Source organism: Coturnix japonica, chromosome 5 (genome assembly GCF_001577835.2).
Source record: "Coturnix japonica isolate 7356 chromosome 5, Coturnix japonica 2.1, whole genome shotgun sequence".
In the NCBI taxonomy this organism is placed as follows: domain Eukaryota; kingdom Metazoa; phylum Chordata; class Aves; order Galliformes; family Phasianidae; genus Coturnix; species Coturnix japonica.
The window spans coordinates 16,659,352-16,684,622 of record NC_029520.1 but is presented as its reverse complement, the minus strand read 5'-3'; the positions used below and the strand labels follow the sequence as shown (position 1 = coordinate 16,684,622).

Here is a 25,271-nt window from a genome sequence, read left to right as displayed (position 1 = left end):
CTAATTTACCAGGGAAAATTTTGATTTTCCCAAAATTTTTGTACCAGAATGATTCTTAGAACTCCTACCCTTGGCTACAAATAAAAATAAGAGAAAATAAATACTTGGATTTTCTTTAATATCTTAATGCCAGCAGATCAGCTCCTGATACTTCAAAATGCCAAGTGAGAGCATGAGTCTGAGAAAAACATTACTCAAGAAAATAATGTTGATAGAACATAGACCTCCTACAGGAGTTTACTAGAGAAACCACTAAGTAGCATCTGAATAAACACGCCAATTTCTTGGACAGAGATTGTAAATAGCACTAAATGATGTGTTCCTAGTAACTTTAAAACTTAAGTACAAATTATATTCTGTCAATGTTCATGTTTCTGTTCATGCTCTGTATGCCCTTTGAAACTTGATTTATACTTCGTAGCCACACTGCTGCTTCATAAACATGGTATTTGGACAATACAGCACACTTGATGTATCCTGGAGAGTGCAAAACCTTCCAGCACATGGAACAGACCAACATGTTTTAGTGTCTTAAAAAGCAGGAAACTTACTTGGAAGAATTGTTTTGTAGCGATTCTTCCGCACCAGGCCTGGAATATCATATTCCTTTGGATCAACAAAGTTCATTGGAATTTCCTGCTCAAAAAAGCACAGAGTATGCTGTCATTAGATAATCATTAGATTTGCAAGAGGAATTAAAAAAAAACCTATTACGTCCTGCCTGTTAGGGATGCAAAGTGATGAAGTCAACTGGGACATATGGTACGGTACTTCTTCTAGCAACTTACCACTAAAATATGACTGATGTTTACTTTTGCTGTCACTGGCTTTCTTTTCTAAAATCCTTAATACTAAAATGCTCACAGTGACTAATTCATTGAATAATATGCGAGACAGCATTATGTTACCTCTTAATATTATTAGAACTGAATTGCAAGTGTAGGCACAGAACTAAGCTAAACGTGGTACGTAAGATACTTTATTCCAAAAGTGACGGACCTCAGACACCATCCTTTCTGACTCATACTCCTTCCTCTCTGAAGGTGGAAGGAAGTAATCTGCTAGTGACACTCACGAGCAACAAAAGATGACACACACTATGACAGGTAGGTGTACTGACCTGATACTACAGAGCTAGGCAGGAGTGTGTATCATATTTTTGCTCACTACATTCTACAGCTCCATGGGTAAGGACAGGTGTTAAGGGATTACCTGCTCTCTACATTACCATTCTAAAGGAAACACAAAAATAGAGGGGTTTGTTATTCTCCAGAGCTCATCTCCTGCAATTATGTGGCCACTGACTGCCAGGGACAAACAAGACTTTCCATCAGCTGGTTACAGTAGGCATGTGATAAGATAGGATGCATAAGTCAGTCTCAACAGAAAAGCAGATCATAGAGATTGGAAGCAGAGCTGAACTGTACAGTTGCAGAACACAATTTGAGAGGCCAGTAGTACTGAACATACTGGTGGCAAAGTCTGGGAATTCAGATAAGCAGAGATGTTAAATTCTGAAACTTTAGAAGATTATCTGTATTCCGTCTCTTATATAGTACTGAGCATACTTGCTGGCCTTAAGGAGAAACAATTAATGATAAAATGTCTGATGGAAGTAGTTTCCTCTCAATTTGAGAAGCAGCACGGGAATGAGGTCTTCAGGTTTTCCTTCTTTGCTACATGGTACTTAATCACTGAAAAATCAACTTGAGTCACGCTTATGGTCTCTTTTGGAACTTACTCATTCACCACTTGAATTCTTGTTAAAAATCAAAGGAACTTTGACTGAGTAATTAAGAACTCTCAACGTTTTAAGAATTTCAGGACTTAGCTGTTCAAATGACAAATATGACTTTTTTTCCCCAAAGTGAAACACAACTACTTGCTTGGTCATGGATCTACGCTTTGAAAACCAGCAGATTTGACATACTCAAAACATAAGCTGCAGATCTGGTGATAATTGTTTCACATAAACTAGATTTTTACTTTTATTTACACAAATGAAATTATGACTAAATGACATTTTTATCTGCATAAGGAAAATTAATTCAAAGACAGGAAACACTCTCCTACTTCTAAATATCATTTTCTTTGCTTGAAGTCCACAGTAAGCTTCAGAGACTGTACAAATTGCACGTGGACATCTTCAGCAGTCAACTCATGCACTCACTAAGTGAATATTTCTCCATTTGAACAAATAAAACATATTTTAAAAGAATCAGAAGTTGCCTACTTTTCTGCTGCTGCTTTTCTTCATCTTGTATAGCACACTATGCAAGTTCTAACAACACAGATAAGTCATCCTGTTTTAAAACACCAGTCCAATCTCTCCCATCTCAGAGTCTTAAGAGCAAATGACATTTGAAGAGTCATGGCGGAGGCAGGCTGAAAGGGGTGCTATACTGCAAAACATCATCTTCCTCCCACTCTGCTGCAATTCTGTGCTTAAGAGAATATTTGAGCAGGCAGCATTAACTGCATCAGCTCTTGATCAGATGTTCTGAAATACTCTAGCATGCAAAGACAGCATCCTGGTTGCCTCTCATCTCATGCAGCCCCGTCTAGTAGACATAACACTCCTAGGCTCTGCAGCATTTTTATTTATTTATTTTTGTTAGTTACAAACAATGACTGTGACAGAGACTCAAGCAGCTAGGGAAGAGATGCAAACGAAATGCAAAGCCAGTGTGTTCACTACATTGAAATACATCTGGTCCTTATCCTAATCTAATTACTGGTACAAATCAAATTTTCACCTCCTTGCTTAGTCTCTGTAGATATTTTTTTTTTTGCCCTCAAATAAGGCTGAGTTCTTTCTCTCAAGTAACAGTGGACAGAATGAAAGAAGGAAATATACGTACTTCAGAATCCTAAGGGCAACCAACAGAGCAATTAACAGCTAGTAAAATACTAGTTTTTTTCTGCACGAAAATTAAGACATACTTTTTAAGGCTCTAGATGACTGACCTAGCCATTCTGCGCTTCAGACATCCGGAGAATGTTCAGGTGAGTTGGAACAAAGGTTCATGCCAAGCATTCAAGAACAAAGAGCATGCATTTGGACTAATTTAATGCCTAAGGTGACTCAAAATTTCAAGAAGCAATGTCTATACCAAACTAGGCTTTTCCGTATATAGTGAAAACTTTGATTTTTTTATCAGAAAGTAATATATTGAGGACAAGAAGAAAAAAGTCTGGTGAAAATAAGACTTTGCAGTTATTTCCAAAATCACCTCTGCAGTTTTTAAGTGACAAGTTCACTTAAGGCTCTCGGACAACACCATTCTTCTGATGGACGATGGATTTCAGGTTTTGATTCAATGCTTCACTAATGGAAGTGGAATTCATATGTATTAATTTTAGTCCCCCAGTAAATATTTGCAAGGCTCATGGAAAACAGACAACAACCCATTTTTTAGATGCTCCTAGAAGAGTCAGATACTCACAAAGAATTCTGCCTGGAGTATGAATGGATCCAGAGCCTTCTTGTGCAGTTCCTCTTCAGTAAGAATATTTGATGCTGATTGGAGATATTCTTGTGCTGACTGTTCCCGTGGTGACATGATATAGCCAAAACCTTGCTCAGAACAGCCTGGGGTACACATATCTAGCGTGAGTGAAACATTGGAACCCCTCCTGCAAAACAGAGCAATCAGTTTGTTTACCACAGTACAGGCTGACCTATCACTGCCAGTATACATCATCAATGGATACAGTTCTGACGAAAGTAACTTTTAAAAACTGGTGATGCTTCTTGCATAGATAAGAAGATCATTTTGTACACTGGCATGTGAAGGTCAGTAGTGTCAAAAGCCAGCACTGTCAAAGCATTGTCTATAATAAGGCAACTGCATTTTGTTACCCAAACAGAAGCAACCTGTTTGTCAAAGGCACTGAGCAGACAACTGCAGGAAGTTTTCATACTTGCATAGATCACACAATACTTTTGAAAAGCTAGAGACAGACTGACAAGTAGGATCTAGATTTTCACCTGTGATATCTTAGTTTTGTTCAAGCCAGATCCTACTGAATAACCATCTCTTAATATCCAAGTCAATATCAGCAAGGTGAGATCTTGGAATAAACATTACAGTTCAACATGAATAAATACATGAGATGCTAAGCATAACAATGAATAATTATTCTATCTAAAAAGTTCTCTTTCTATAACAGAATATCACGAGAAGGATAAAAAGAAGGTCCCGGTATTTCAACAATTTAGAGCATACCTGTTTATAACGTGCAGAATTTTTAGTAGCATTTATGCAAGTTAGCTACACAACAAAACAAAAAAGTCAAAATACCAGCACCATTTATTGAAAATTTGTAAAGCATTTCTGAGCTTCTGTCATTCTCAAGTCATAGACAAAGAAAGATGCAAGTGCCATCAATGAATCTATTTTCAAACATCTTTAACATAATAACATCACACAATATGATGATTAATGGATTTAATGTTCTATACATCCACTCAGTAGACCTGTTTTTGATGACTCACTCACCTGGCAAAATCTACTTGGGAGATGTTTGCAGGAGCTGCTCAAAAAACATGTACACACACAAGGATGACCAGCTCACAGAGAAATGGGTAGAAGTTGTTACTTGGATCACAGCCCTTTTCTAGATTCAGGAGTTTTTCCAAAAGAATGTGCAGCCAGCCTCCTGCTAAGATTCACAGTTATGGGTAAATGATTATGGATGAAACATGACCACTAGTGGTAAACACTGAACTTCTAGTGGCGCTTTTCAAAATATTTTGACCTATCCTTCCCTGTGCTGTTAAACAACTAACTACATCCCTCCCCAGAAATAACTGCATTTGATAACAAATGCTTTCAGTTCTTTTAAGGTAGCAGAGGCTACACACAAAGATATCAGAACTACTTCAGCATAGGAAATGAGATTGTCTCTTCAAGAATAACATTCAGTGCTCTTTGAACTTAGCTAGTAATTAATTGCCTTGTTAATGGTGTAGGTGGTTAAGAATGAGATGGAAGAAAGATTGAGAAGGAGGATGGATTAACAAGGAGAAAAAAAAAAAAAAAAAAAGGGGTAGGTAGATAATTTAACACAGCACTACCACAAGGGAAGAGGGACCAATGCTTGATGTAAATGAAATCTGTCTGAGCACAGCCCAAACCTGAAATGATGTCTGGTTTCACAAGCACCTGTATATTTTGAAAAAAGAAGTTTATTTTACATCTTAGTGCACACATTCTACCTACTGAGAGAGCTTCACAAAGCTGCTATCCCACTTCACATCTCTTCTGCCTTGATTTTTTAACTGTAATTCAATACTTAATATGCACTACTTTTCTTGAAAGAGTGAGCAACTTTCTTGAAGAATAGCTGCCACACAAGAGGAAACGTAAGCATTTTTAAAAAGAGACAGGTGGAAAGAGATTAGGAATGCTTCAAAGCACAAATGACTGACATATTTCAATCTTGCCCATAGTGGAGAACAACAAAACTGGAATATCATGTTTAAACCAGAAGAATGCAAAAAAGTAAGACATCTGAGAACATATGGTGTAAGCAAAAATAAAGTATGAGAAAAAACATTCTAAACATACACTATAATTAAAAAACCTCTGCTAAAACATTCTCTTAATTCGTCATGTGGACTCTGGAAACTCATAATTTGTTTAATTCATTTAAGTTCTGTCTTTTAAATTCTAGATATGATAATTATGGTTAACACTCCAATTAAGATGGAAGAACTGAAAGAAAGGCACACACTCCCTTATCTTGGTGAAGTGAAATAAAATCATCTTGTAGATCAAAGTTCAGTCCAACTCAATACTCAGTAAACTCTGTTGAGCGTTGCCTGTCCTCACATGCACACCCTGGAGTTCACATACATCTGAGCCTTTCAAAGTTTGCCCAGCACAAGTGACCCTTCTGCAATACGTATGAGCAAAGATGGAGAAATGCAACACAAAACAATACTGCATCACTCCTTTCTTCCTCTTGTCTAACAACTGCTCTTTCCCAGTTGTGAATCTCTCCAAGAAACTCTGTTGTCTTCTGGTTTAAGAAGTAAACACCAGCACACCCTAAAATTCCATGACTGGATTAAGTTCAAAGAAATTCATTCACATTTTGAATAACCCAATTCATATGAGAATCAGGGCAGACAGTTTGTACAATGGTTTGCTTTTGGAGTGAAGACCAATCCTTCAGTACAAGCAGCAGAAAAGAAGAATTAACAATATCCATCTTTCAGTCGTAAAAGATTTCACTGCTCTGCAGTGAATTTCATGCTATACAGCTGCCATCTTGAGAAATGGCAAGGGACAGATCAAACAAATGGATCTCACCAAGGAAACAAGTGACACTTCTGCATAAGACCTGTTAAGTGCTATCTGGAAATTGCATGATTTTTGATTAACACGCTTTATATTCAGGAATGGACTGAAAACAGGCAGGCAATAAAGCAGAGGCTTAGCTTCAAAACCACATTTGAAAATGACATTCATGAAAGCAATAAAGCTTCCTACCAGGCACAGATCTATGCCCAGGAAATCTGAGACCAAGAGTTCCCCTGGTTCATTACATCTACCCTACCTTTCTTGCAAGCCCACGGATTTAACCGTTAGTGTAGCTGGATCTGTCTCCACTTTAATATCCATTACACAGTCAAAGACTGGGGTCTCTGGTACGGGATCCAAATCTAGGAAGTCATCCTCATTTTTATCTTCTGTCCACTCTGAGTACGTGAATGAAGGCTGCCGGCTCACAGACTGACGTCTGTCCTCCTGTTGCGGAAAGGGGGGGTCTGGACGAGCTCTGAGCAGATGCCAAAACTGGAGGAAACAAACATTTTAAAAAAACCTTTCTGGTTGATGCCAGTCCTTCCATACAACCCAGAGGATGGGTCATCAGGACAGCACCCTAATTCACTATAGTGTATCAGAATTGGATAGTATAAAAGAGGACAGGAACGTTCTATGCAGGAATAGCTTTGTGGTGTGTTACAAGGATTCAAATCTGCTTTCAGGCACAGAGGTTTCCACAGAGCTGAGCAGGCTCAGGAATACAGCGGAAGCAGAATGTGCTTGTGATCATCACATGCAAGCCAACATGACACCACTGCCCTTTTGTTCACTTGCTTACCTTTCACAGACTTGTTTACAAAATCAAAATGTACTGTGCTATTCCACAAACGACACCTCTCCTCACTTAATGTTCTTTTCCACCTAAAACGTAGATACACTTGATTTAAGGTAAACACCATTTTTCTGAGCTGCGCATCTTTAATTATCTGGTACTGTAGTCTAAATTCACGTATAAGCCAATCATTTTTTGTAGGTCTTAAGTCTGATGTAACTTGTTTGAGGCTCAGAACACCTAAATAATTTTTCTGCCATTGGTGAAGCATGTTTTGCAATGTAATTGTCAGATTTAAACATAATATAGTCATATAATAATAAATCCTGTGAAATTCTAGGACAAACACAATATTACAATTTAGTATTATACATTAATTAGGGGTTTGAAATGGTGTATACCTAAGAAAATATCTTACCATATTGTTTTGCACAAATATGTGGTAAGCTAAATGATTCTGAGATATTATCATTTGAGTGTTTAATCCTATGTAGAGATCTCAGATAAAAACATCAAGTTCTCTTCTGAATTCCAAAATTTGAAACATTAGGCCAATTTCATCCCTCCAGCATTGAAGCAGGAGCAGTATCATTCAGGCTAAGTGTCATGCAAAGTGTCCTGCACAGACAAATACCCTTTTGAAACTAAGCAGCAGCATTTTCCAAGGTAAATTCCCTTCTGTACTTTTCCTAAATGGCTTTTAAGTAGGCAGTTGAATCTAGAGAATATGCCAATAAAAAAGGTCAAATTTGTTTTGTTAATTTGTGCAGGGTTTTCAACAGAAATTCTTCCATAAGTCTTCACATGCTTTCATTCTCTAGACTCAGAGGAAGAAGTGAAGCAAGTTTTCATTTCTGTCTACAGTGAGTTTGAGAGATTGTTAGACTCTCACAAAGAAGCAGTATTCAGTTGACAGTTACTGCAAACAAAATGCTTTTGTTTCAGTTGATCAGAACAAGCAGCAATTACAAATGCAAAAAGAATCATGATTGATAAACTGATGTAAATTAGTGGCCTAGTCAAAAAAAAAAAAAAAAGCCTGCCCTTTGCTTCTGGCCTGCTGGGTAACAAGCAAGAAGCTTGAATATCTGATTCCATTTTTGTTCCCTAGGACACCTTCTAGAGTTTGGCAGTCCCATGGTACTAGCCATGACTTTTTCCACATACCAGAAGTCTAATTTCTAAGCATTTCACAATGTGAAGTGTTTATCTGCTCAGTAACTTGGTACTACTGGATAACACTGCTGTTACTCTGAAAAGCTGTTCACGGGGACTACAGCTCTGCACTGGTCCTCCACAACTGCTGGACCTTCACACAGTGCTACACAATGTACAAAACAGAGAGCATCACTAACACAAACCTCAAGCACACTACCCAGCCTATTATTTTCACTGTGACCAGTAAGCTTCCAATACATTCTGGTGTCTGGATATTCTCAGAAAAGCACATCAAACTTCAGCTGATATCTACTCTCTTGAATATTTTGCCCCATGTGAATCGTAGCCACAGATCACCTGATGCAAATAAGAACTACCATATGCACAGACAAGAAAGGGCTCCAGTTCTCCTCATCTTTCTTCTGAAAATCCTTTTCTCTGCACTGTTAGGTGTCCCATTAGTTATTGCTTTAAGATTAAGGCAACAAAGTAGCTCCATAAGAAAGCATTTATCCTCCCTTTCCTAGGTAGCTACTAAGGCATTAGTGTGAGTAATCACAGTTGCTAAATAAGAAAATACATAAGGTGTTTTAATTGATATGCCATCTAGCATGCATGTTAGCTAGAGACTAGTGTGTCAGGTCCATCAACAAAGAAAGAAGAGCACATTTGGGAATTAAATATTTAATTATTATGGCACTCCACAATATAAAACACCTCTTCAATGAGGCTTCTTCGCAACACGTCACTTAAAAACCATAGGAAAAACAGCAAAAACAACAAGCAAAATGAAACGAAAAATCCTTAGATGAGACAAAGAAGGAAACTGTCTTCATACAACTGTTGTCTACTAGGCTAGTATTTCAGAAATCCTGTTTAGGTATATCACTGCATCATTTCCAGTGTTCTGCTAATGACTATTTTACACTTATTCTTTAAACACTGGCAAAAAGAGATTTTTTCAAATTGCTGCTCAGCATGACCTGGGAAGAGGAGACAAAGGTATCAAGAAGGAAGAGATCAGGTTCATATGCTCTCTAATATGCTCTCCTAATGTCACTGTCAGAGAGAAGATAGTGGGAAAGATGAACCACTGCTCTGGCTGCACAGGGTGTGTATTGTGTTCCAGCGTTATAATACTGCAATTTTAAAGAGCAGCTACAAAGACGATGCAGCCAGACCCTTCATACAGCTGATACCACAAGGTACGATGGCCACAAGATACAGAATGGGAAATCAGGCATTAAAATAAACTTCTTCCCCAAGTGTGTCATACTGTTAAAGCATTGATATCTAGAGAGGTGATACATCTCCTTCCCTGGAGGTTTTCAAAACACATGTAGAAAAATGTTTGGCTACATTCCTAAGTGTTGCTAGCAGCCCTGCCTCAAACCAGATGTTGGATTAGCAAACTCAACTCCAGATGTCCCCTCCAACTAAAGTATGATTCTAAGATATACTTCATTACGTTGCATATCACTCAAACAGTATGCACATTGCATGACTTCAGCTTCCTGAGAGGCCTGAAAATATTCTGCTGTAAGGACAGAAGATGATTATTTTCTACCTGCATTCCCACCTGAACAGAATATAGAGGGGTAAGAAATGTCATATTCAATTATAGCTCCCTAAAATGAAAGAATTTTCCCCAGCCTTTCCATCTAATGCATTCCTTTGTGACATTTACACAGTGGAGAAAAGCAGTACAATCCTCCTGCTCCCCAGTGGTTGTCAGTTAACTAGGTTAATGGTAGTCATGCCACTAATCTTGTCCTGCACCTGGGGTCTTGGCCTATATCTATTTACAAGAGCATTACTCTGGTAAGTATACTGGTGCTCTGCAACAGCTCCTTCTACCATTTCAGACAACAGATGCTCTGCTTAAGGCAGCAACTTTAGATGGTTCCTTTACTGGACCACATGCTTTCTATTCTAAATGAAAACAACCAGCCCATCTGTAGATGAAGAAAATAAAAACTACCACTGTAATCCACAGTTAATCAAGAAATTGAGTAAGGATAAAAGTAGTCATGATTCCTCTATGTAAATCATGCGAGTAATCATAGGAAAATAGTCCTGAAGGTGTTGCTTTAAAATCATCCTGAGCATAACATCAATAACTTCTGGTAAACTAGTTGTCTTACAAAATCTCACCAGGAAAGGGCACAAAACAGCTTGCACAGTATTGTACTTACCAGAGATCCAACAAGTAGCAGTCCTAGAGAAGCTAAGGATAGCAGGATATATGATACCACAACATTTCCGATTCTAGTCAGATCCTGCAAAACAACACAATTGATGTCATATATTGCTTTAAGACACAGTATAACATCTGCATGTTCTTGATATTTATCCGTTCTTGGATTTTCCATGTAGACTAATCACATCTGTTAAAGCTGCCAACATGAACAACACAAAAATGCCAGGCTTTCAAGATGATTAAAATTCAAACCACATCTTAAGGTGGTTTCCATTGTGAAGGATTGTTGCAGAAAAACGAACATGTCCTCACCTTATATATTCCCAAAACTGAGACTTGGAATCAGTACTGAATTTTACAGCCTGTTTCCATATTTCTTTGCCCACGTCAGTTTAATTTTATCCCCTGGCGGAATGCTTTGAACAATGTTTAGTATTGCTCTTGTGTTTATAGATTCTTACATAAAACCCAGCCACAGAGGACTTCAGGTCATCAGGTTCATTCACAGCACTTCACTTGCAGTGAAATTCACACCACAGTTCTAGCCATATTCAAGTACATCAGAGTTCATCCTTATTCTCAGTACTACACACAAAATATTATTTTAACAGGCTTCAGCAGGCAAGGAAATTTAATATTTCTGATCTACTAGTAATGCCAGAGAAAATTCATAGCGAAGAGCTTGTTTGTTTATTAAACATCAAATTTGTTTGCCTTTACTGTTTTCAAGTCTAAATTTATATGGTGAATAGTGCTATAATAATTAACTTTTAAAGATATACATGAACATCTGCACAGAAGCACACTTAGGTCTTCTTGTGGTGCTTTCTACAAATAACTTCACTCCATGCTGAACTCACAGAACATTCATTTTAAGTCAAAGTTCCAAAAATTGGTGGTTTTATGCAAGAAAAAAAAATTGTTACTGATAGACTGACAGAAAATTAGACATAAGCAATGCTCTGTAAAGAGTGTTGATTATGCATCATAGGAAATGCAAGGACAAAGTGCTTCTTTTAAATAAAGAGGAGAGCAAGTGACATGCAGCTCAAACACTGTTAAGGGAATATAGAAAACAGTCTCTGCTGTGCTTCAGCCACAAGAGGTCTGAGTCTGATTTCCTATCTGTACTGCGTAGCTTCCTTTACAAGGATTACGTACAGTGAACCCAAACATTCTGAAGGCAGTTATATTTCTCCTGACTTTTCTAAGTAGCTGCTCACCACTTAGTTAATGGTGAGATGTCCACAATAGCAAAATCTGCACTGTGTATAATTAGCCCAGTAATTAATCAAATGAATTATACTAGTATCTGTGTCACTATGCCATGGTGAGAAGCAAAGCAATTTTACTGTGGTAGTTTTGTAGATTTAATTGTACTTCTACACTTAATATACCTGAAATAGTCTTACATGTACAGATATGCTTTAAACTGAACAAAAACAGATTTATTTTTTTTTTACTCAGCATTTCACAGATTGCATCCTTTGTGTGGATTCATCCATTCTTCCAAGAATTTAAGCTTCTATCTGTCCTAATAAATGGAGTTCCATGCTCTCCCTTCATGCAGACGGAGCATTATAAGGCTGATCTCTCAATGTGTTTCATTTGCAATAATTTGCACATTATGAATAAAAATTCTATGTTTGTCTAACATCATAGCCAAAAAGCTGGCCCTGCTTTTTAAAGACAAAATACGGATCTATTTTCAGAAAACACTTTTCACTATTTCAGAACACACACACACACACACAATGCACAGTTACAACATTATTAGCAATACATATGTATTACAAGTGTAGTCTGAAGACATAAGGGAAGCATTGACTAAGGCTACTAACATCAACCATACCAACAGAGAGATGAGCAAAGACACTTACCACCCCTTGATCTGACAAGAATAGTTCAAATGGGGTAAGCAAGTAAGACAGCATGTCAAAGGCATTCTGAGTTGCTGAGATGGTCCCATAAGTGCTGTACCACAGCATCATGCAGAGAAGCTGTGCAATCAATCAGAAAAAAAACAATAATGAATTCTCCTCATTGTACATTGATTTTCATTTCAAGACTGCATAATTAACTAATTTACTTGTCATTGATTTTATGTTGATCATCATTGTTGCTATAAGAATTCAGGTATTTTTCTGACTTTAACTTAACGAAAGTAGAAACACTGAATGATAAATGCTCAGCCAGCATGATCTAGATGCTTATCAATGAGAACAGAAAGCTTACTCTGATCTACACAAGCAAAATGACTATCCCTCTAAAGAGCAGAGATCCCTCTGACTTCTGAATTTTCAGGATTACTACTTCTAAATCAAAACTGAAATTCAGTGAACTTTTTATATTATTAAAATATCTATCTCACACAAAGCTCTCACAAATAGCTATGTCCAAATATTTATCCCTATGAACACATACATGCTGAAGCATTTCATTTCAGTCACTTAAGGTTGCTGTACACTACACAATTAACACAAAATAACAAAAGCAGTAATATTATATTTAGTGCTCTCACAGAATGCACTTCCTATCTCAAAGGGCACACAGGGACTTTAAAAAGGACGCAGTATTCATATCGTTTTTCAATAAGACTGTTATTTACCCCAAAGGAAGGGGCTGTTAGCAAAGCAAGGGTGTGGGAGGTGGCTGCAGAAATAAGACATCTAAAGTTAAGTCCACTGTTATGTCCACCGTGAATCCTCCAACATCAAGAAAGCTTATAAGAAGTGGTCCATCATTTCAAAGTGACAACAAGCTTCCTTACCAGTATCTGAGAGAGGACAAACAGATACATGCTGTCTCCAGTCATTAATCCATTCCACCAAGCACCCCAAGCGAGCAGCGCAGTTTTCTGGGAGGTTATAAGGGACTGCTCCTTCCTGTTGAGCTGTTCTTGTTGCCCTTCAGCTTCATCCATTGACTCCATCACAGCTGGATTGGAAAGACCTTCACATGGAAATAACATGTGCAGGGAATGAATAGTACATAACCCTGCAACCACTGCGGAGGCTGTAAGAGCTATTGTTTTCCTAAAGACGATGGTTACCTCTCAGTTCTGCTTCAGTAAGTGCAGCTCAGGGTTGTGAGCGTCACAGTCTATAAGCGGAGCTGTATTCACCTGCCTTCGTCAGAAAAAAGTGAGTGTGGGTGGATAAATTATTTTCCCCTTTCTTTCCGGAGGTGCAGATTCTAGGCTTTGTTGTTAATACATTTTCATTTACATTGCTGTACCTCTTTGTTTTCTACTCTTTAAAAGTAACCATCTGTGCTACTTCCTAGTCCCAGCCACATGATGGCATTTTGTCCCTCCCTACCTCAGTTTCTTCCTTTCCCATTATTTCTCTTTTTCTAATGTGATTAAAATTTTCTGAGACAGAGACCCATGCTCACATGCATCTCCATAGCTCCAGATTTTGGCTAGGTGTCCTATGGCACTAATAAAAGACAAATTATAGTAACTTACTTCTTGGATGGATTTGTATTTAGGAGTTATTTGATAACACTATAGTGCTATTTCATTCAATGGACATATGCACTGGTGCAGCGAACACCTCAGCAGCAGTATTTTAAACATAATGTGTAGACAATAATTAAGATAATAATTAGATAAAAGAGCAGGACCATCTGAAGTAAGAACTAGTGATCTACATCTTTCCACATGAGCAAAACTCCAAGGTTGCCTGCCCTATCAACATTATCCTTAAGCCAAAGCCAGCCATGAGTACTCCAGATAATGGCAACATCGTTGGCCTTCCTGTGGTTTGTGAGGTGAGGTTTCTACAGAATGCTCTCTTCAGGTATTTCTCTAAATGTGTCAGAATAGTTATTATGTCAGAAAAGCACCTATAAATGAGGCACAGCTTGAATTAGGCAAATGAAACATTCATGGTGTCAGTGGAGACTCTGTCCATCAGTATGACAAAGATTTGGGGAAATACACCATTTAATCTCTAAAAGACTATATCACGACAGCAGACAGTAACATAGGTTGTTAATTTCCAAGAGCTTCCTATTCCCACTCTGAGGGTGTTTTCTCTCCCCTTATGACAGACTTTATGACACCCTGCATAAAAGAACAAGGTGCTTGGGAAACATTCATGGCTTCCTGCAATGCTCTTTATTCCCATAGCTGCCCCAAACAAAAAAGGTTGTAAGTGTGTATTATCCAGTACTTATGCAAAACATCAGGTTACTTATTTCTTATATTCAAACTATCAGCACTCACTTTATGATGGGGAATAGCCTAAGAAGGATATGATGGGTATAAGTGGTTCTGGGTAGCTATTTTCATCATCTTTTTGCAGGTATTTCTCAGGAAGCACAAAAATGCAAATCTAGATATGTATATAGAAATGCAAATCTCAGCTACGTAAGCTGTACACCATAGGTATACACTGGAATTAGCTGGTAGACTGTTAGCCAGGGAAGACAGCACAGCAATCAGCACCAATAACATCATTTTCATATTAAACATATGCCAATAAATCATAGAATTATATGCAACAAAAAAATGTAAAAATAACATCAACAATTCCAGCCTGTATTTCTCACAGTGGTAAATTTCATTTTCATCTGTACATCTATAATGCTGGAAGATGAAGTAGGAAGATCCTACTTTTCCTCCAGCAGCTTTAAATAATGCACCTCAGTCCCCGAGAATGGCTGATGAACCCATTAACTAATTATTTTTCTAAACCTTAGTGATGGCTTTTGTTGAATACACCTTCCAAAAGCTTCACTAAAATATGTGCAAAGCAGAAATAAAATACATTTGGGAAGACAACAGAGAACAGAGATTTGAAGCTCAGCTTTCAATTCTTTCTTATAAACTCAATGTTTGAAATACTTTTTTTTTTTTTGACAGACCAAAAGCTCATTCATCTTCTTATGCAGGTAAATATAATTTCTACTTTTCATACCTGTTAGAACCTGAGATTTTACAAGGCCACTTCTGCCTAAGTTGGAAACAGAACCCTGACTCTAAATGACGATGTTAAGGCCACTTGACCACGCACCTTTGGAACAAAGACGTCAAAGTTAGGAGAGTGCTAGATCTGTAACCATGGGGATCTATGCCTCTCCAGAGCCAAGAAGCCCAATTCCCAGAATTCCATTGTTGTCTAGCAACAGACGAACAATGTTGGGAGAAATGTTTTTCTTATGAGTGACTGCCCGATATGAAGTACAATAGATTACTTCTATCATTTCTACTCTGTGAGGTAGAGATGTGCTCCATGAACCTAAGAGCCAAGGACTCCTGCTGAAATGTTATTGTTTATCTACTGCCAACAGTTTCCTTTCACTAATACAGTAAAAAATAAAAAAATAAAAATCAGAGACACCAAGTCAAGTACACAGATAATGGAGAAATGTCAGAATCCATGTGCTTAAATGTACACATTAAGATTGTATTGAGTAAAGAAAGAATTAAAGCCGGATTAATTCAAGTTCACTACAAAAAAATTACTATTCCAAATCACAGATGATTTTTACAAACATAATGATGCACACCTAAGATTTTGTATTGATTTCACTATATCAGCTTTAAATAATATTTCAATTATTCAACTTTATATGACAATCCTATATTGCTGTAGTATTTTCCCTATCAGGCTCTGGTTTCTTTCACTGTGCAGATTAGGTAATACGAGTGAGACATCAATAAAGTTTTCTTGCTTCAAGGTCAGTGCAAAGGTCTTGAGACAGCTGATGAGAATGACTCCCCATCCAGAAGAAACCTATTAAGCCTTACTTTGATAGTGATTTGATTGACACCAGAATGCAACATCCACATGACAGCCTTATGAATTTCTACATCAAGGAAATATGGATTTATTTTCCACCAATACTTCTCCTTTGACACAGGGCTACGTTTGCTAGAAAAATCAATTGGTAACTAAAATGTCTCAGACATCTGTATCAAGCATATGGCTTATTAAAGCAACTTAAAATTTCAAAATAGCACCATAAACTTAAATATCACTCCTGATCTTTCAGTCAAACTAAGTGAAGTACCCATCTTACATTCTTTTCCTAAATACAGCCATCAGTACAAGTTGCCAAAAAATAAACCACGATCATGCATCTAGGCTGTATTTCGTAATGATTAGGAAACACAGGGCAAACACAACCAAGAAAAATAGGAAAGACCATCCACTCCGCTCACTTCTTAGTGAGGGTGCTGTTCCACGCTAAGGGGAGGTATCTTTGGGCAGGACAGGAATAGACAGGGAATTGAGTTGAGCCACATCCTAGATGCACAAGCTAAAAGAGAGAAATGGCTTCACCTACACTGCCAGCTCTCTAGCTCCAGCAGTCAGCAAGCTGTAAGGAGCTCAAGTGAACTGTCCCATGCATGCATTATGTGTGAGGAGGATCCATATCCCTCTGAGCTTGCCTACATCTTCATGATAGCTGTGCTTGGTAGTAATTTACATCCAACAACGGGACTGGAGTCAGGAAGCACTGAAAATCATGAATGTGCCAGCTATGCTTCATAGTCAGCAAAATTAACAACATTTTATATCACAGTCCTAAATTTACATATAGCCTCTCTATCTTTAAGTAATCTATTGAAATTATTGTGTCAGATTTCCATCCAGCTGTTAGGGAGACCTGCCATCAATTAGAGAATAGTAAATGAACATGTTCTACCGACATGAGCCTGCAAAGCTTGTTTTCACAGGCACTGAAACTATGTATGCAGGACATAGTCCGGCTGTGTACTTATATATCACGTTAAATCTATGTCACGAGACACTGATTGCAGGGAAATCCAGATACTGTCAAGACACTTCTAAGATGAATGAGGTACTTCAGAGTGCACATGAACATGATGTAGCTTGTGCTGGAGTGTAATAGAACAGCTCATCCACTCAGGAAACAGAGCTCTAGGAGAAAGATACCAGTTCAGAGGACGTTCCCTGTTTTGCTTGCAACACAATGATGCATGAGAAGGATGAAAACAGAATAATAAGCTTCTGGACCAAGAAACAAGTTGGTAGAATACAGATGCTGCTTAAAGCAATGTGATTACCAAAATGAAGACGTATCAAGAGAAAAGAAAACAAGGAGGAAAGTCAAACAGAAAAGCAATCAAACCAGGCAGCAAACTGAGTTCTATGTATTTCTAGTCCACTACCTCTCCCCTTTCACTGGTAAGGTTTTTTAAATGACTTATAGACAAATTTCTTCTCTACTTGACTTAAGTTCTGCTAAAAGAATACACAGCCCTTTTCCCTGCTAGTGAGCTGTAAAGCTCCATCCATAAGTGGCCTATTCTCATCTCTGAAAGAACAGGAACCCGCTACCAGAGTATGCAAGGAGAATAGTTGCCTTTCCACTCAGCAGCTCCCTGCTGAACTGTTGAGTCACACATTTTCTCTGCATTCATTTTCACACTGCTCCCACTCAGTCCACCTGCCACTTCATCTGGGATGGGTGGGAGGAGAAAAAAAAGAGGTTAAGCAAGAAAAAAATGTTCATGTTCACCCAGGATCATTATTATGATACTGCAGGGTCATGTATAAGAGCAAGCCTACAAACTGTTAGAGAGGGATGGAAAAGAGAAACATCAGATCGCGAGATAAACTGCCTCCCTCTCTTCTTCTGCAAGAGACTGGCCAGTGAACAAACAGCAGATCTCATCTGATTCTCAATCGCACACTGATTAAATGCCCCTTTTGACTTGTTCTGTTAATCTGGGGCTTCATATCAAACTTACGGCTTTCCTTCTTTTCACTGACTTAAAAGAGTTTTCAAGATGGCTGTGATCATTTTTCTCAACAGTTCAACAGACACTGAGAAGCAATTGCCTGGCTGTCACAGTGAACTGCCACAATGACAAGTGCCAATACCTTCTGGATAGATCCCAGCTCTGAAGGTTATCTTTAGCTGAGTTGCTGCAGTGGAAATGTCAATCAGCCCCAATTCCTTCTTTAAACTGAATAATTTGAAAAAAATATCTTAGCCACTTTCTTATGATTGATTTCTATGAAAGCTACAACAGGAGTCAACATCACTTACTATCTGATAAATTTCAGAGTGAAAAAGAGATACCTGTTTATCATTGCTATGTTGGGTATAGGTGTCTACTATGTTAGTCAGTACAGCTGAATAGACAAATTTAAAGAAATATTATTTCCATAATAATTTAATCAGATTTTTAAATGCTTCAACTTTTAATGTCACACAGAAAAAAAAAAAAAAATCCCAGAAGATTCCCAGTTTGAAAAGTTGTTCCAAAAAAGCACCTCTGAAACTGACTTTCAGACTAAGCCAGGATAACTGTGAAGCACCACCTGGAGCACTGCATCCAGGCCTGGGGATCACAACTCAGGAAAGATGTCAAGCTTTTGGAGAGGATCCAGAGGAAGCACACGGTGATATTCAGAGGGCTGGAACACTTCACCTATGAAGACAGACTGAGGGAACTTAGCTTATTCCATGTAGAGAAGAGAAGGTCTCAAGGAGACCTCAATTACAGCCTTTCAATATTTAAAGGGAGCTATAAAAAGGAAGGGAATCAACTTTTTACAAGGATAGAAAGCAATATGACAAGGGAAAATGGTTTTAAACTACAGGAGAGAAGATTTAGATTACATGTTGGGGAAATTTTTCACAGAGACGGTGGTGAGGTGCTGAAAAAAGACTACCCAGAGAGACTGCAGATGTCCCATTCCCAGAGGTGTTCAAAACCAGGCTACATGGTGCCCTGGGAAATCTGATCTAGTGCCTGATTTAGTGGCTGGCAACCCTGCCCATGGCAGGGGGTTGGAATGAGATGATCTTTGAGGTCCCTTCCAACCCAAGCCATTCTATGATATAATTCTATGATTCTTAGACTACTCTTACTGCTCATATCCAGTAGAAAAATTAAGAACTAGATAATTTTGTTTTCAAAGGTAGACCTAGCACTTGAGAAAATAAGACTGTTTTTCACTTCTCATAAATAGTCTCCTTGTGAACGTTTGTACCCTTTTCTCAGTAATTCTTCTGATACAAGCTTATTCACTTGAAGGTTTACTTGTGTTCCACAGGCCTGAAAGTGCAAAGACAAAACAAGTCTAGAAAGTGCAAAGAGTTTAGTGACATCTTTTCAATATGCCTTTCTGTGTGAACTCTTCCCTAAGTTCATCTCTTGAGCTCATCATTTGGTTCAAGAAATAGTTCATGAAAAAATATGACAGAGGGGAAAAGAAATACATGAAAGAGAAAAGCAAAACTGAAAAATGTTCCTTGCTTCTGTAAGTCAGTTGTTCCAAATAAATTAAAGAGTTTTTCTGGTCTATGAAGTCGTTGCTGAAGGGGGAAGGATGCAGCCTGTCATCAGAGACTGTTGCACTGGAAGGGTGAGACTCAGAAACCTTGTTTGGGCTGCTGCCAAACTCTTCCAGCCTAAGTAAAACCAGATACTCTTAATAGCGCTCTTCCCAGACATGGAGCCCTGCACAACAATACTGGCTGCTTAATACAAGACCATCTAGTATGATAAATTTATCATCTGGTAATTCTTGATCATCTCACTCCATCTCTAGTCTGTAATCATTTATAGGAAAGTTGAAAAGGCAAATCAGCTCACAACACCCTTTGCTGGCAAGAGTCTAGCTCAGGTGTAAGCCCTTCTTACACAGGACTGAGAGGAAAGTAAAATCATCAGCTGTTTGCTCTAGAAAGGTAGACCTCTCAGTTCAGTAAAGATGAAACAGTAGGAACCATCAGAAATAATAAGAGATTGTTAAATAGAGGAACCAAATGGAAAGTATATGATAGCTACTGCACCATCTGCTCGGGTCTCATTTTCCTCCAATACTGCATATAAATCACCATGCTTCTACTAATAGTGGGGGAGTTGCCCTGAATTTCTAATGGAAAGTTAGTTATGCCCTTGCCCTCACATAAATCTTACACTCCTACTATTAAATCAAATACACAAGAGGTTTATTACTGAAAGATCTATTAATGCTTACAGGTCTGAAAGAAAGGATGTGTTGTTATGTAGCGTCCTTTTCTCCTGGGAAACCTGTCAAGTTAAAAGATACACTATTTCTCATGGCAGCCAGGGCTCCTAGAGGAGTGTTTGGTTCAAAACAATTAAAATATTAAATAGCGTCAAATTACTGCACTTGAAAAGTGAATGCAGACCCTTGGTGGGCAGAGGCTGTGAATATTAACTTCCATCACGCCCACACATAATTAGCATTTGCTATCTTTCAATCAGGGCTCTATTCAAAGCTTCTTTTGTCAGTTCTTATTTTCTGTATAACCTTTTTTCCTATTAACCCCTCTATAGAAGTTCCTTCTGATTACTACTGAACAATTGACATCATTTTTGAAATATGTATAAAAAAACATTTCTTTGTTATGCTGTTTTCTTCTGTCAAAGTTTTTCAAGTGCCTAGTAATAATTTATTTATTTATTTTGGGGGTGGGGTGGGGGGTGGGGCGTGTTTTTCACAAGCACATTGCAAGTTGACTTTCAGCTGAGTTGGTGTCCCAGCCAGAAAACACCATTTAACAGCAAAAATTGGAATTCACATAGCAGCTCTGTAATTCCACAGTTAAAGAACTACTGCTTTGACTGATGATGGTTCAGCCTTGCATAGGCAATATAGCTGGGAAGAACTATCAACAGAGCAAGAAAAATGAAGATTTTGCTGTAAAGTGTTTAATCCTCTTTTGAGGCAGGAAAATCAACTCTCCCTGTTCAAATCCAAATGATCACTTTCACACCATTAACTACAGCAGGCATGTCCAGCACATGGGCCACATACAGCCTTACTAAGTGACTGAAATCTTATGCCCTGGAGCCTTCAGCAAAAACATTTAGGAAAGCCACTACACATTCAACATTTATTCCAATGACATACTATTCCCTAGCAAAGAAAATTGCATCAAGAACAGTCTTAACAATTGTCTTCAGTCACAAACCTCATATGCGCCTCAAGCCTCAAGGGTACTACTGCAAGTATAAGCACTTCACTTTCTTTCATGTATTTTAAAAGGCTATGCTTGAACTGGTTAGCTTCCTCGAGAAACAATTCTATCATTCAGGTATTATCATTTAGGTTCCAGAATAACCAGTTGGTTAGATAAGAGTGTAAACAGATAGAAACAGGATGTCCACATTTAATTTTATCTCTATTACCACCCAAAGCTACTCCATTATAGGCACAAACGCAAAGCCTACAAAATAAAATGCTACTGATTCCAGTTCAGTATTCTCCTACATCTGTAATTACAGAATCTTCAAGGACACTGTGAGATGCATAATAATCCTGTTAACTTCTCGTAGCTAACCACATTACAGCACAAAACCCAAGACTACTCCTAGAAGCAGGTAGTAGTTCACCATGTTTATTTAAATCCAATCTACAAGAGTGTGTGTGTGTGTGTGTAGTGCTCATCAACATAGATGCAAAGCTTTAAGTAGCTAAAAAAAAAACAAACCACAGAAAACCCCAACAGTTTGCCTTTTCATCTTTCCTAAGATGGAAACGTGCACAGGGCAATGTTTTGTCTAGATACATAAGCAGACAGGCACAAGTTATTATAGATCTATGTCAGAGTAGGTGAGAAAAAAAGCACATGCTTATGATAAGTTTTGCAATTATTCTGGGAGAATTTTTGCACCACTTGTCTGTAGTCAAGAGCTTCTGTCTCTCCACAAAACAAGTTAAAGCAGTGAAACACTTGCAGGTGCCTGCGTCCCAAGGTTTTGCTTGATCCAAGAAGATGGCTACCCCCTACATGCCACTATCTCATGCCAAGTTATCTTAGCAACAGCTGACATTAACCAGTATGTCCAACAAGATTGTTAGCAAAGCTATGTGAAGACATCATTTCAGATCTAGGTCCTGCATCAACACTGTGTGTCTGCTTCCAGCTGGTATCAGCCAGCCTACAGAGTTATGTTCTGTACAAAATCAGTGTGGACATGCTCTTAGTTACCTTGATCATTCTGAAGAGGATTTGAATGTGATTAGATGTCCTACAGAAGCAGGAAACATGCCTGATGTTTCTGTGGGAGGCAGAGCTGCCAAGAAGGTATGCTGTTAAAATCTCACACTGCCACAGGTATCAAAGGTCTCACACCATTTCCTTATCCTGAAGATGGAAGGACAGCAAGTCATTTTACAGCCTCATCTATACGACACAAATTTGAGCTGTCCAAAAACCTTGTTTTTTGATGCCCTGATTAGAACATTTTTATATTTTTCAGGAGCTCCTGATTTCATATCATTTATAATAGAGATCATCACAAATGCAACAAGTTTATCCTAATAGAGTCCATGTCATCCCACTGTTTAGTTCCAATGCTGAAAGCACTGTGCCAACTTTCTGTGATGCTCCTAAGAACATGGATTTAATCTATTTTTAAGTGCATATAGTCAATCACCTTCCATAGTGCACTCTATGGAGTGTGGCTGCTGGTTTGTGTCAACGATACCTCTCATCCACGCTACTGTATTTCTACTATTCTGTTCAGAGCACTTCGTCTGCATTAACAGATGACAAATTCTACATACCAAGTCTCCTCTCACACTCAGATGCAAACTTTTGTTCCACAGAAAGTAGTGAAATCTGTACTAAGCAGCCTCAGAATTCATAGCTTTGAGGAGAAATGCAGAACTTTCCACACCAACTCTGTCTTTTTTTCTACAGGAGTCAGATTCTACTCAAAGATTCTCTTTTTTTCCCCCCCTTGAAACTCTCAACTCCTGGTAACAAAAATGCAGAACACACTTTCTCCACCACTTTTACTGAAGATGGCATTAATTACACTGGGAACATCATAAGCAGAATGCACAAGAAAGCTTAAAGAGCTTAAAGAAAGATTTTATGACTGGCTCAGGCAGAAGTGCTGTGATCTACAGCAGATACAATAAATGAAATTAATCAAGATCAACTTCTACATTTATTTTTTTATTTATGGAGAATGGAGGGGGTAATGTGTGTAATTATAACATTGCAGTCAATGTACTTACCTTTTACATTTACAGATCTTGAAATAATCTTGCCAATTGAAAAGCCTTAAAATCACCAAATTCACACATCTCCACTAGGAATAGCAGTTTAGTAGCACTCAGAAAAACCTCAAGAACAAAGGAAGCCTCACCTAAGAGCTGCTGCACACCCATGGAAAATGTTACAATCTCCTGTGTCCTGGCCACAGAGATTCAGAACCTGACAGTATCAGAAAGCACGCAGCAGTAAAAGGCAGCACAGGTTGCTAAGGGAGCCATTTTGAGAGCCCCTACACAATAACAAGCAATAAAAATGCAAGTCACTTAATGTCTTTCAGGAGCATCTCCCTTCTTCATGAAAGCCAGTCAAACTGGATAGATGATTCTTCTGTGGTTGTTCTTTTTACCCATTTCAGCAAGATCACTGCCTTTGAAAGGAAGTCAGGGGCAAGTCCTGCAGCTCTGTCACCTCAGTCAGTCCAGGCTCAGAGGTAAAAGGCCTTTTTTATTGTTATTATTTATTTATTTTAAGATAAATATAGAGAAGGCAAAGGCACCTAAACTCCTGAAAGCTTCGCAAAGTAGCAAATTAGACCATCATTTCATTTGAAGGTCAGTCTCAAACACCCATTATTTACCACTCTATTGTGATATAAAAGCTGGAGCAGAAAAGAGCTTTAATAGAATTTGTTAGTTAACTAAATAATAACACTGTGGCACTGTATCTAAGAAAAGCAATGAAAAAACTGTTCTATTTAAATGTGGCAATAGCTGTAGTCTTTGAGCATATGCTTAATGAATAAATCTGTTAGGAAAAAGGTCTGTGTGTACTGGAAGGAAGTAGTATGTTTGTTCTCACTTGAAGCGTGCCATGATGGCAATCATCAACAGCAAATGGCCTCTCCTGTCAGGACTAAAAATTCCTTTTGGGCATTTGCTTTTAGGTGAAACTGCTTTTTCTTTTAAGAAGCATGTTCTTTTAGCTTACCAGCTGAAAATAAGGCAATGCCAGATTCACGTTATGAAGGACGCCTCATAAACGCTCACCCTCTTTGGTGAGGGCAGAGTAAGAACTGCAACATGGTAATACCCAGGCAGCTTGCTACCACAGCATGGGGCACAGCACACATGAAGACAAACAGCCTACACTGAAGAGGCATTCAGATCCCACGGTGAAAATGGTCTAACGGCCCTATACAAGTACATTTTGTAGCTGTGAGTGCAATTTCAGAGATTTAATTGTAAAGAATAGAATGCAACACAAAACATGAAGAGTATTGAGCATTTAAAGCTTAGATGCCAATCAGAATGCTATAATGGCAAGGCATATGAGAAGAAACCTAGTTTACTAGGTTTCCAATTCCTTAAGCTGGTGGATGGATCCAATTAGCTGGTAGTTTTGTTTGTGAAATTAAAGTGCCATTGATTTATGCAGGAAAATAAGTATGAGAAATACACAAAGCCAAACCACAGCTCACCATACAGACTCTTTCCTGTTCATTCCCTCAGTAACACGCTTGAATAAGGTGCTTTTTACAAAACAGCCTTGCCTCTCCCAGCAGGCATATTTTGTGCTTAAATGGCTATGGGTAACTGACAGGTCCAACTCAACTAGATTCCCAGATGGGTCATACTACAGCTGGAAATCTACTGCAACTGAAAACTACCAAGTGAGACCATGCCACAACCACCCCTACTTTGACGACACTTCTCAGGCAGCGAGGCTGGGAGACTGCTCCTCATTGCTTCTGGAGAGCTGATGCATGACTCAACACCAGCTCTCCTTCAGCTTCACTAACTTTAGTCCTTGCAGTCCCTCCCCTTTCCTGTAA

At 38.4% G+C, this 25,271-nt stretch overlaps 1 protein-coding gene across 7 annotated transcripts in view; it reads right to left on the bottom strand.

The window, feature by feature from the left end:
• PTPN5 (protein tyrosine phosphatase non-receptor type 5) overlaps nt 1-25,271 on the bottom strand; it is a 71,189-nt gene that overhangs the window by 16,616 nt on the left and 29,302 nt on the right. For 5 of the 7 annotated variants that reach the window (XM_032445000.1, XM_032444997.1, XM_032445001.1 and 2 more), the window contains exons 3-8: nt 13,239-13,420; nt 12,349-12,468; nt 10,464-10,547; nt 6,568-6,806; nt 3,447-3,636; nt 552-636 (exon numbers count right to left, since the gene is read on the bottom strand). In XM_032445000.1, the coding sequence (XP_032300891.1) occupies nt 552-636; nt 3,447-3,636; nt 6,568-6,806; nt 10,464-10,547; nt 12,349-12,468; nt 13,239-13,400 (880 nt within the window). In that variant the 5' untranslated portion in view covers nt 13,401-13,420. Of the gene's footprint in view, nt 1-551; nt 637-3,446; nt 3,637-6,567; nt 6,807-10,463; nt 10,548-12,348; nt 12,469-13,238; nt 13,421-15,393; nt 15,573-25,271 lie in introns of those variants that run through there. The other 2 variants (XM_032445002.1, XM_032445003.1) reach the window with 2 other exon arrangements.